General features: G+C 41.5%; 1 protein-coding gene across 1 annotated transcript in view; it reads right to left on the bottom strand.

The window, feature by feature from the left end:
* The window catches only part of LOC139277521 (solute carrier family 12 member 5-like), a 1,462,676-nt gene that overhangs the window by 65,891 nt on the left and 1,383,244 nt on the right, over positions 1-13,541 (bottom strand). The window contains exons 13-14 of the mRNA XM_070896072.1: positions 6,457-6,575; positions 399-497 (exon numbers count right to left, since the gene is read on the bottom strand). Of these exons, the coding sequence (XP_070752173.1) occupies positions 399-497; positions 6,457-6,575 (218 nt within the window). The remainder of the gene's footprint in view (positions 1-398; positions 498-6,456; positions 6,576-13,541) is intronic.

The following is a 13,541-nucleotide window of genomic DNA, read 5'->3' as shown; positions in this document are numbered from 1 at the left end:
ATTGGGGAAAGGGTAGGGGGAGATCCTGGGGTTTGATGATATCTGTATATTGCTTTGGATTCATTCTCATAGTTCATGAGATCATTAGAACCTCTTGATGATTTGCTGCCGTATAAGCAACAGATATCCGCCATCCTCAATGTAACACATTCCAAAGCACCTGCTATCTTCTGCACAACACATCTGTAAGACACTCTGAAATATTTGTTATCGATACAACATATACCATGCAATCTGTTATTCTCTATGTAACACGCTCAGATATCTGTAATCTTTTATGTAACGCACTCTGCTTTATTCAAGTGTGTTTTTTAAAATGCTTTTGACAGGATGAAGGAAAAACGGCAACACAAAAAAATATGGTTGTTTGGAGACCATTTCAGGAAAGTGCGTCATACCAGTGGTAATATTTGAATCTGGGTCTCCAGTTGGGTGTTCGGAGTAGGGTCTGTAGAGCACAGGCAAGATTCACAAACATGTAGCACATCAAGAAAAACCTGAGGACAAACAAATAATATAAAGTCACTTCCTTCATTTGCAAAGGAAATTGGACCATTTTTCTTTTGCTGACCTGTCAATGTTAAACAACACAAGAGTTTTGATGATGGTAAAGGCCAAATTCTAACACAGGCCACAATCAGTTTTTACATTATAAACTTAATCTTGGAGGCACTAACATTTGAAATCTGGGCTTTACAGGTCAGTTCTAACCAATATTTCATCCAAAATATTAACCTATTTTTTCTCTTGCAGAGAGGATGTTTCCCCTCATGGGGAAATCTGGAACTAAGGGGCATTGTTTCAGAATAAGGGGTCACCCATTTAAAACAGAAATGAGGAGGAATTTCTTCTCTCAGGGGGTTGTGAATCTTTGGAATTCTCTATCCCAGAGAGCTGTGGAGGCTGGGTCATTGAATATATTTAAGATGGAGATAGACAGATTTTTGAATGATAAGGGAGTCAAGGGTTATGGGGAGCAGGCAGGGAAGTGGAGTTGAGGCCAAGATCAGATCAGCCATGATAATGAATGGTGGAGCAGGCTCAAGGGACCAAATGGCCTACCCTTGCTCCTATTTCTTATGTTCTTGTGTCCTCTTTCAGATGCTCTTCAAGTCGTTCTACTTTTCCAGCATTTTAAATTATTGAATACAGATTTATGGCAGTTACAGATCATCATTCCATTCCTACATAGAGTGACAGTTTGATGAATGCAATATGTCCTTTGTGTGGATAAATGCTATTGGGGCTGGGTAATTGCAGGCCTGTGAATACAGTGCAGGGATAGCTGCTAAAGGTTGCTTCACAGAGCAAGAGAAGGACTTGGGGATCATACTGGATAAAAAACTGAAGGTTCACAAACAGTGTGATGTTGTCATTGGGGAAGCAAATTGGAGTTTTAGAGTGTATCGCTATGACAATAACAATATAAAAGCAGGAATATTATATTTGGGTTATAGAAGGCCTTGATACAGCCATATTGAGAGTGCTGTAGCCCTTTGCGATCCATACACATGGTGAGGGAGAATGACCAGAGGAGAGTGGCCAAAATGATACTCTCAGCTATCAGAATAGACTCAAGAATTGCACTTCTTTCATTGGTTTAGAAGAGATCTGATTGAGTGTTTAAAGTCACAAAGGGAATAGATTCTGTCCAGTGGACAGGTTATTTGATCCAGAAAGGGATGGAAGAATTAAGAAGCAAGTGTGTATAAAGTAAATGAGAAAAGAGCTTGGTTATATGCTGGAAACTGTTTATTTTTACAGAGCGTAGTTGACATCTGGAACTGATTAGCAAACGGTGCAGTGAATAAGGATTCCCTGCACACTATCAAAAGGGAGCATGTGAAGTTACTGAGAGAGGACTTTTCAAGTTATAAAAGACATGTTGCTAGGTTGCTAGGATGATTTTTTTGGGGAGTTTCCCTTTGCAAAACTGACCTTGGGTTTCATTTTTCTTGTATTTTTTTTGCCAATGGTTGTGCAAGGCTACACCTGCTCTGGATAGGGCAAGCTTGAGGGGCCAGATAGTCTTTCCTCAGCCTTACATTCTGTATATTTTTCTCCAAAGTTTGAAAGAGAAAGGTACAGTTTTTGGTCAGATGATCGCACAATCAAGGACCAAGCTGACAAAAAATATCCCAACAAGGTTATGGCTACCTTCTCCATTAAAGGTCAAATGGTAAAAATGCAAATAGATTGTGGGGCCACATGCAATGTGCTACCTCTTAGATACTTATCTAAAGGCTTAAAGATAAAAGAATCCAAAACAATACTGTCACTATATGACAACCATGCACCCATTCCAGTGGTAGGGACTTGTAATGTGCCACTGGAAAATACAAAGAACAAGCAAAAGTACGTTGTGCCCTTTGTGATCATTGAAGGCCAAAGTGCACAACTGATTGGCTCACGCACTGCTCAACAGCTACAACTGATAAAAGTGCAGCATCAGAATATCGCGGTGGTAAATGAACCACGCGAATCGAAAACTACGAACAAGGCAAACGTCTCGCTCGCGTCAAAAACTGATGTCAACAATACTTCTCCGGATGTGTTTAAGGGACTTGGACACATGCCAGGGACAGTTTCCCTTGAACTTAATGAATCAGTGACACCAGCTGTAATGCCACCCAGACGGGTGCCAATAGCGATCAAATAAACACTAAAAGAGGATCGCGATCGTTTGGAAAAACGACAAATCATCACGAAAGCGGCTGAACTAACGGATTGGGTATCCAGTTTAGTGACTGTACAATAACCAAATGGAAAGATACTAGTATGTATCGACCCTCAACATCTGAACAATGCTCTGAAACGTGGACACTATCCATTTCCTGTGATTGATGACATCTTGCCACAGAGGTCAAATGTAAAGGTCTTCACTAAAGCAGACTGCAAGGAGGGTTTCTTGCAATGTGAACTAGACACAGAGTCCTCCTACCTCACGACCTTCCAGACGCCATAGGGATGATATCAATATAATAGAATGCCATTTGGCATCAGTCCTGCTCTGGCAATCTTCCAGCAGAAGCTAGACCAGAACCTCAAGGGTCTAGATGGAGTCCACAAGATTGCAGATATCTTGATCACTGGATGCGGTGAGATACTTAAAGAGGCCAATCACGATTATGATGCAAACTTACGCAAATCCATGCAGAGATGCAGAGAGCGAAACATCAAACTAAACTTTGATAAGTTCGAATACAAGAGCTCCAAAATAAAATACATGGGACACATACTGTCTAGTGACGGACTCAATGCTGACCCAAGCAAAGTGGTCGCAATCAATGAAATGCAGAAACCGCAGGATGTCGCAGGTGTACAACGATTTGTCGGCATGACAAAGTACCTTGCAAAATTCTTGCCGGCTCTTTCAGACCTCAGTGAGCCTCCGCGATGGCTTACTCATAAAGACACTGCCTGGAAATGGACTGAAGAACAAGACAAAGCGTTTGAAGCTATCAAACAACGCGTGAAAGATTCTCCGGTGCTCAGGTACTTTGACTACAAACTTGCAACCGAAGGTCAAGGAGATGCTTTGAACAAGGGTCTTGGTTTCGTCCTTCTGCAACAGGGACAACCAATTGCATACTCGAGCCGATTGCTCACTCCAGCAGAAACGCGATACTCTCAAATCGAAAAGGAGCTGCTTGCTCAAGTCTTCGGAATGGAATGAAACCATCAATATGTATACGGTCACAAAATCACGCAATGGACAAACCATAAGCCTTTGGTTGCTATACGACGCAAGCTGTTATCTGCAGCACCCAAGTGACTACAACATTTGCTCATTAGGCTCAACCAATATGACGTCGAAAGAAAGTATCAACCAGGAAAAGAAATATACCTAGCAGACACCCTCTCACGTGCATACCTCAAAAACATGGAGAGATCGCCGACAGAAATTGCAGTGGAATGCATCCACATGGTGGAATTTCTCCCACTCTTTAAACAAAGACTGATTACCATACAACACGCAACTGCAAGCGACTCCACACTACAACTGGTCATACAACAAATCACAACAGGATGGCCAGAAACGACACATGTAGGTCCGCTGAAACGCATGCATACTTCAAAGTTTGTGACAAATTCATAACACAGGATGGCATAGTCTTCAAAGGCTATCGCTGTGTCATACCAAAATTCCTGAGATACGACATTTATCAGCGACTTCATGCTGCTCACACTGGCGTCAATAGCACTCTTTGACATGCCAGAGTATCCATTTACTGGCCAAGACTGAACAGTCACATAAAAGACTATGGAGGGGGTACAGAGACGATTCACTCGACTGATACCGGAGATGAGGGGGTTACCTTATGATGATAGATTAAGTAGACTGGGTCTTTACTCTTTGGAGTTCAGAAGTGATCTTATAGAAACATTTAAAATAATGAAAGGGATAGACAAGATAGAGGCAGAGAGGTTGTTTCCACTGGTCGGGGAGACTAGAACTAGGGGGCACAGCCTCAAAATACGGGGGAGCCAATTTAAAACCGAGTTGAGAAGGAATTTCTTCTCCCAGAGGGTTGTGAATCTGTGGAATTCTCTGCCCAAGGAAGCAGTTGAGGCTAGCTCATTGAATGTATTCAAATCACAGATAGATAGATTTTTAACCAATAAGGGAATTAAGGATTATGGGGAGCTGAGTCCACGGCCAGATCAGCCATGATCTTTTTGAATGGCGGAGCAGGCTCGAGGGGCTAGATGGCCTACTTCTGTTCCTAATTCTTATGTTCTTATGTTTCAAATTGTGAAACATGTAACACCTATTAATCGAGCCAACTAAAAGTACCATTGATAAGTCACGACCTCTCTCAGAGACTGTGGGAAAAGATTGGTTGTGACATATTCACACTCGATGGCAAAGACTACTTATGCATAGTGGACTACTACTCGGACTATCTCGAGATAGACAATCTGCATGGAAAGAAAGATACCACTGTCATCATCAAACACCTCAAGAAACACTTCTCTAACCACGGTATTCCAGACCAGGTTCAATCTGACAATGGACTTCCCTTTAACTCACAACAGTTCACAAACTTTGTCACAGAATATGGATTTGATCATGCAACAAGCTCACCAGAATAGCCACAAAGCAATGGAAAGGTTGAGAACGCGGTTAAGCTTGCAAAGCGGTTAATCAAGAAGACGAAGAAAGACTTCTAAATGAACCTTCTCACCTGGCGAAACATACCAACTGAAGGCCTTGATAGTTCGCCAGCGCAATGCTTACTCAGTCGCTCTACAAGGACAAACATCCCAATCGCAAACGAACTACTGAAACCAAGGATCACACACGACGTCATCGTCAACAATGAAAGGAACCATGCCAAACAAGCACACTACTACAACAGAGGTGCTACAGCACTTCCTACACTGCTGGAAGGAGAAACAGTGAGACTCAAACAAATGCAAGACAGCAAAGAGTGGAAAAAAGCTCAGGTTCAGAAACAAGTCGGCATTCGTTCATATCAGGTCATTACAGAAGATGGCCGTGAGTATTGTAGAAATAGGAATTATCTGAGAGAGAGCTGAGACAGTCATTGAAATTCCAGAGATCTCAGTGACACCCACAGACGATCCGCTGCCAACACAACCAATAACAAGCGAAACATCACTTCAACGACAACACATGAAAACAGGGAAATGTTGCCTGATATTTCCCCTCAGAGCACTGATAAAGGGACGAAAGCAATCAGTGCACAGAACACTCTTGAAACAACCAGTTTGAGGCAAAACAACAGAATCTGCACAACATCAAAATATCTGGAGCACTATGTACAGAAATAAAAAATTATGGACAAGACTTGGATAAAGAATTAATAAGCCAAGAGTTTTGTTGATTGTTAAACTTGTAGTTGTTTAATACATGTATTCAGAAGAAGTTAACTATCCATTTATATTGAAGCTAACTTTAATTCAGTTTTGTTTCTTTTGAAAGGAAAGGTGTAAGCGATAATGTACAGCGCCTTCTAGTTAGGAGGTATTGATATAATGTATAGCGCCCTCTAACTAGGAGGTATAGGGAGCTGTATTGAGAGAGAGGGTCTGTGAAGGAATGCTATTTTAAGCGCCACATGGCTGTCTGAGATCTCCCAAATAAATAGAGTTAAGTTGAACTAAGAGTGTTAAAGAGACTATAAAATACAGTTCAGGGTGCAACTTAACAGGAACTTCCTGTTTGTCACAGGAATTGAAGCATTGATACGTTCTGGGAAACATCTGTGTAATTGCCAGTGAAGTACATACGAGTAAATTTTACAAATTTATCCTTTCAGCATGGAACATTATTGAAATTATTATTAGAATAATGGACAAAAAGTCCTGTGGGGCCTGCTAACCAACCCACCTAGATTTCTAATTTGTGCAAAGCTCCGTGCTGACAATGCTGGTTGTAAAATCTACCCTTTATTTGAAGATCAGTAATATTCCAAAAAGTGTACCTACATCGAGAGGATGGGGGCCACTTCATCCAGCGAGGCAATGAGGATCCCAGTTTCGCAGATACATGCGGTCAGTAACAGGGCCCAAGTGGGTTCACCATTTGCTTTTCCATGGCCAAACACCTGAGAAATACAAAACAGTAAGACAACCGCAGCAACAGTAAGTAAAATGATGCACGCTCAGAACAGGAGACTACGTTTAAAATAGCACAACGTTCAAATGCAGATAACTATTAATAAGAGAAGATTCCTTTTAGGGAAATGGAAACTGGACAACGATCTGCTCCTATTCACTTCATTCCTGTCCCAGGATTGTCAATTTGCAAATCCCTGTTAAAACTACATTTGTATTAGATGCATGAATTAGATTAGGGCATTCTGCGAGGGGAAGTGGAACAGCCAGGAGTCGTGGACCATGTTGGAACCAATGACAGAGGTAGAAAAAGTGTTGAGGACCTTCAGGTAGTGTTTCAGAAGCTAGGGAAAAGATTAAAAAACAGGACCTCAAAGGTAATAATCTCAAGATTACTCCCAGTGCCATGTACTAATGAGTATAGAAACAGGAAGACAGAGCAGGTAAATGCGTGGCTGGAGAAGTGATGCAAGAGGGAGAGTTTCAGATTCTTGGGGCTTTGGGACCAGTTCTAGGGAAAGCGGCACCTGTACATGAAGGATGGGTTTCACTTGAACAAAGCCAGGACCAATGTTCCTGCTGAGAGATTAACCAGTATTGTTGGAGAGGGTTTAAACTAATTGTCAGGGGGAGGGGTACCAGAAAATAGCAGAAAGAAAAAGAAATGAGATCAGAGGACAGCAATAAAATTAAAAATATCCTCAAAATTGCAGGGACCAGACTGAGGAAAATAGAAAATGTGACAGAGGAGTTATTAAATTGTATGTATGTCACTGTCTGCAGTGTAACTAATAAGGTTGGTGACCTGCATGCAGAAATTGCTGCATGGGATTATGACGTGGTTGCATTAACAAAGACATGACTCAAAGGCCAGGAATGGATTTTTAATATTCTTGGTTACCAAATATTCAGGCATGATAGAGCAGGGAAAAGAGATGGGGACATGGCAGTATTGATTAAGGATGATGTTACAGTTATAGTTCTAAATAGAAACGTTATACTAGGACTGAAGCTATTTGGCTTGAGTTGAGGAACAGTAAGGGAGCTATTACACTGTTCGGAGTTTTTTTTACAGAGCTCCAAACAGTGAGAAGGAGATAGATGAGCATATTTGTCGTTAAATTTCAAAGTTATGTAACAAAAATAGAGCAGTAATATTAGGAGACTTTAATTACCCTAAGAAAAACTGGAAATAACATAATGCTAAGGGTAGGGAAGGAGCGGGATTTCTGCTGTGTGCAGGAGAACTTTAGCGATCATTATGTCTCCAGCCCAATAAGGAAGGAAGCCGTGTTGGATCTGGTTCTGCGAAACAAAGTAGGGCATGAGGAGCATGTTACATAAGAACATAAAAAATAGGAACAGGAGTAGGCCATATGGCCCCTCGAACCTGCTCCGCCATTCAATATCATGGCTGATCTGATCATGGACTCAGTCCACCTCCCTGCCCACTCCCCATAACCCCTTATCCCCTTATCATTTAAGAAACTGTCTATTTCTGTCTTAAATTTATTCAATGTCCCAGCTTCCACAGCTCTCTGAGGCAGCGAATTCTACAGATTTACAACCCTCTGAGAGAAGAAATTTCTCCTCATCTCAGTTTTAAATGAGCGGCCACTTATTCTAAGATCATGCCCTCTAGTTCTAGTCTCCCCCATCAGTGGAAACATCCTCTCTGCACCCACCTTGTCAAGCCCCCTCATAATCTTATACATTTCAATAAGATCACCTCTCATTCTTCTGAATTCCAATCAACCTACAACCTTTCTTCGTAAGTCAACCCCCTCATCTCCAGATTCAACCTAGTGAATCTTCTTTGAACTGCCTCCAAAGCAAGTATAAGCTTTCGTAAATATGGAAACCAAAACTGCACGCAGTATTCCAGGTGTGGCCTCACCAATACCCAGTATAACTGTGGCAAGACTTCCCTGCTTTTATACTCCATCCCGTTTGCAATAAAGGCCAAGATTCCATTGGCCTTCCTGATCACTTGCTGAACCTGCACACTATCCTTTTATGTTTCATGCACAAGTATCCCCAGGTCCCGCTGTACTGCAGCACTTTGCAATCTTTATCCATTTAAATAATAACTTGCTCTTTGATTTTTTCTGCCAAAGTGCATGACCACGCACTTTCCAACATTATACTCCATTTGCCAAATTTTTGGCCACTCACTTAGCCTGTCTATGTCCTTTTGCAGATTTTTTGTGTCCTCCTCACATATTGCTTTTCCTCCCATCTTTGTATCATCAGCAAACTTGGCTACGTTACACTCCGTCCCTTCATCCAAGTCATTAATATAGATTGTAAATAGTTGGGGTCCCAGCACTGATCCCTGCAGCACCCCACTAGTTACTGGTTGCCAACCAGAGAATGAACCATTTATCCCAACTCTCTGTTTTCTGTTAATTAGCCAATCCTCTATCCATGTTAGGAGATCATCTCGCTAACAGTGACCATAACATCATTTGGTTCAAAGTAATTATGGAAAGTGACCATAAAATATTGACGGTAAAAATACTCAACTGGGGAAGAACTAATTTCAGTGATTTAAGCACAGGTAGATTGGGGAAGGCAATTGCAGGGTAAAGCAATAATGGAGCAATGGAGGGCATTCAGGGAAGAGATAGTTCAGGGGCAAACTAGGCAAATTCCTTTGAAAGGAAAAGGTAGAGCATCCATAGCTAATGCACTCTGGATGATAAAGGAAATAAAGGTTAAAATAAAGCAAAAAAAGGAGGCTTATGACAAATGTCGGGAGGAAGACTCAGTTAATGACCAGGAAGATTATGGAAAGTACAAGAGGCAACTTGGTTAAAATGGGAAGCAAAGAGAAGTTACGAGAAAAGATTAGCAGAAAAGATTAAAGTGATTCTAAAATATTTTATAAACATAAAGACATAAGCAGTTAGCTAGAAGAAAAAAGTTCGGTCTATTAAGGACCAAAGGGAAATCTTCATGTAGAGGCAGAGCAAATGGTTAAAGTATTAAATGAGTACTTTGTATTTATCTTCACAAAGCAACCAGATGATGTGAAGGTCACACCAAAAGAGGAGATGGAAGGTATGGACAGAATAGTAATAGATAGAGAAGACATACTAAAAATATTAGCATTATTGAATGTTGATAGTCACCTGGTCCAGATGGAATGCATCCTAGGTCACTGAAAGGAGCAAAGGTAGAAATAGCAGAGGGGTTGGTCACAAACTTACAACCCTCATTGGATACAGAAGACGTGTTGGAGGACTGGAGGGTTGTTAATGTTACACCACTATTCAAGAATGGGGAGAGGGATAAACCAGGAAACTGCGCGCCAGTCAGCCTAACATCAATGTTGGGGAAGTTATTGGAAAGCATTAACTTGGACAAAATCAACTTTAATTTGGAAACGCATGGGTTAATCAAAGAGAGCCAGCACGGATTTATTAAAAACAAATCGTGTCTGACTAACTTGATTAAATTCTTCAATGAGGTGACAGAGAAGGTTGACCAAGGTAGTGCAGTAGATGTTGTATATATGAACTTTTGGAAGGCATTCGACAAAGTGACACACAGGAGGCTTATGAAGAAGATGGAAGCCCATGGAATTATGAGGAAAGTGGTGGTATGGATACAAAATTGGCTCGGTGACAGGAAGCAAAGGGTGGTGGTGGGTGGATGTTTTTCAGACTGGGGGTGGTTTGTAGTAGCCGAAGAGTCAGTTTTGTGTCCATTACTCTTTTCAATTTTTATAAACTACCGAGATTCAGGTGTAGGGAGCAATATGATAGGAACATTGGCAAAGTAATAGATAGTGATGAGGATGGTTATAGGCTTCAGGATGACATAGACAGGATGGTGAAATTGGCAGAAGCATGGAAAATGGAGTTCAATGCAAAGCAGTATGACTTTGGGAGGACTAATATGGAAAGACAGTATACTATAAATGGCACAATTTTGAAAAATGTAGATGAGCAGAGAGACCTTGGTGTCCATATACACGAATCCTTAAAGATGGCAGGGCAAGTTGATAAGATGGTAAAAAGCATATGGGTTACTTGTGTTTATAAATAGAGGGACACAATATAAAAGGAAAGAGATCATGCTGGAACTTTATAAATAACTGGTTAGGTCTCAGCTGGAGTATTGTGGACAATTCTGGGCATCACACTTCAGAAAAGATGTAACGGCCTTAGAAAGGGTGCAGATGATGTTTACCAGGATGTTACCAGGGATGAGGAACTTCAGTTATGGAAAAGTTAGGACTGTTCTCCTTGGAACAGAAAAGATTAAGAGGTGACCTAATAGAGGTTTTCAAGATGACGAGATAGAGTAGATAGGAAAAAAGTATTCCCTCTGGCAAGGAGGAAGTAGAAATAAGCACGGCTACTCTTTCAAAGAGCCAGCACAGGCACGATGGGCCGAATGGCCTCATTCTGTGATGTAAGTTTCTATGATTCTATGATGAATAACTAACATGTTGACTGGACTATGCCCAACACACAGTGAGAGAACCTAAAATGTCTCTCCTAAACAATACAAATGTTGAGACATGGACTTTGAAATTTCTCTGTGCAAATAGTATACAAACAAGTTTGAAATTCCATTGTTCATGATTTTAATAGAGGCATTTACTTGTTTATTTTAAAGTAGTTTAGTATTTCCATTAAAAAGCACAGAAAGGAATCTCATGTATTAACATTTGTACACTAACATTTGCTTAGTGTAATTTTCAAAACCCACATTTCAATGTTGCATAATGAATCTGTATTGGGAGCGGAGAGGAAGTTAACAGCTTCATAGTTTCCTGGCCCTTGGCCTCTTGTGATATATAAGTTAGTATCTGACAAATACATCATTTCCAATGATTTATCATATATGACATGGTTCTTGAGCCCTTGTCCCAATTAATCTCAGTTTGCATAGGATTGAGACATTTGGGAGTGCAATATCAGTTGAAATATATTGAAAACAGATGAGAATCGGGATATGTAAATACTTTAATTGTGAGAACAAAAATTGAAAAAGGTGTCCAATGAACGTCCATGTGATAAAGGAAGAAATTTGTACAATTATTGGTGCCCTGCCATCTCCTATCACCTTGCTTAGAACTGCTGGTTTGAGACAGACTGGCAGAAGACATTGGGAATAGATTTTGACTTTATGCAATAATGTAAAATGAGTGATAGTGAATCAGCAGTCTGATTTACATCTCTCCCCGCTGATTTCAACAGAAAAAAATCAGGAGTGATCTAACACAGGCTTCTGATTCGTTATCATCACCTTTACACTAATGGACTAAGTCAAAATTACCACCATTTTGTGTAAAATTTAAATTCCTCTAACATGAGGGGGGCGATTTCAAACCTTCCCACTCGATGGAAATCAGGCAGGTGGGCATTTAATATCACCATGGTTACTTACCTACGCTGGAGCTGCTGGTTATTGATTTTAACCTGTTTAATTAAGCAGGTGGAAAGGACACCTGCCCACAGCTGGCAGGGTCTTTTTTTTACATATGAATGCCTGGTCCTGATAATATCTTCAAGAACCGACTGCAATTTTAACTCAATGGTGTGGGCAGGAAGCTGCAATGAGTTTTCCATCATGCTCAACCCAGCGGGGAAGCAAGAGAGGCCCAGAAAGATAAGTTTTTTAAAAACGTTTTTTTTTTAAACTTACGCTGGTGAGGACACTTCCTATCACTTCCTTGTATCCCTAATACCAAATCGCATTCTCCACAATCGCACGGGTCAAAATACACATTTCTACTTTTTAGCTAATCTCAAGAAGAAAACAATTAGGGGCCGAAAATGCCCCTTTTTTTTAAGGCTGTTTATCGGGGCGTTCCACCCGGGGGCGGTGGAAACTGTTATATATGTGGACTTGTATTTACTCTGTACAGCCACCAGAGGGCTCATCCCCTGGAGTCCCAAGGGATCCCATATCCCTTTGGTGCACACGTATTTAAGGAGGCTTCACAGGTCGGAGAGGCACTCTGGAGACCTGCAATAAAAGACTAAGGTCCCACTTTACTTTGAGCTCACAGTGTTTAGTCTGACTCTTCCTCCATACACGACATCTGGCAACGAGATACAGATAGCGAACCCAAAGATGCAGAGAACAGTGGGCATCCTGGAGAAATTTTCGGAGGGAGATGACTGGGAAGCTTTTGTGGAGCGACTCAACCAATACTTCGTGGCCAACGAGCTAGATGGGGAAGAAACCGTTGTCAAACGAAGGGTAATCCTCCTCACTGTCTGTGGGACACCAACGTATAGCCTCATGAAGAGTCTGCTCATTCCAGCGAAACCCACGGAGAAATCGTACGATGATTTATGCACACAGGTCCGAGAGCATTTGAACCCAAAGGAAAATGTTCTGATGGCGAGGTAGCGGTTCTACACCTACAAAAGGTCTGAAGGCCAGGAAGTGGCGAGTTATGTCGCCGAGCTAAGACGTCTTGCAGGACATTGCGAATTTGAAGGACATTTGGAGCACATGCTCAGAGACTTTTTCGTACTTGGCATTGGCCACGAAACTATACTTCGCAAACTTTTGACTGTAGAGACCCCAACCTTGAGTAAAGCCATAGCGATAGCCCAGGCGTTCATTGCCATCAGTGACAATACTAAGCAAATCTCTCAGCACACAAGTGCTGCTACAAGTACTGTGAACAAAGTGATGTTGTTTTCGAATCATAATGTACAGGGCAGGTCACACATACCAGCAGCTGCACGTCTGCAGATGACTCAGAGTCCACCATCAAGGGTGATGAATGCAAGGCCATTAACACCTTGTTGGCGCTGTGGGGGTGATCATCGTTTCCATTCATTCCGATTCAAAGAGTACGTTTGCAAGGGCTGTGGAACAATGGGACACGTCCAACAAGTGAGCAGGCTAGCTGCAAAGCCTGTTAAACCTGCAAACCACCATGTTGCAGAGGAGGACAGGTCCACGGAAGATCACGACGAACC

This window comes from Pristiophorus japonicus, chromosome 12 (assembly GCF_044704955.1).
Source record: "Pristiophorus japonicus isolate sPriJap1 chromosome 12, sPriJap1.hap1, whole genome shotgun sequence".
Taxonomy (NCBI): domain Eukaryota; kingdom Metazoa; phylum Chordata; class Chondrichthyes; family Pristiophoridae; genus Pristiophorus; species Pristiophorus japonicus.
The sequence above is the reverse complement of the archived record's forward strand: the minus strand, read 5'-3'. Positions and strand labels throughout refer to the sequence as shown.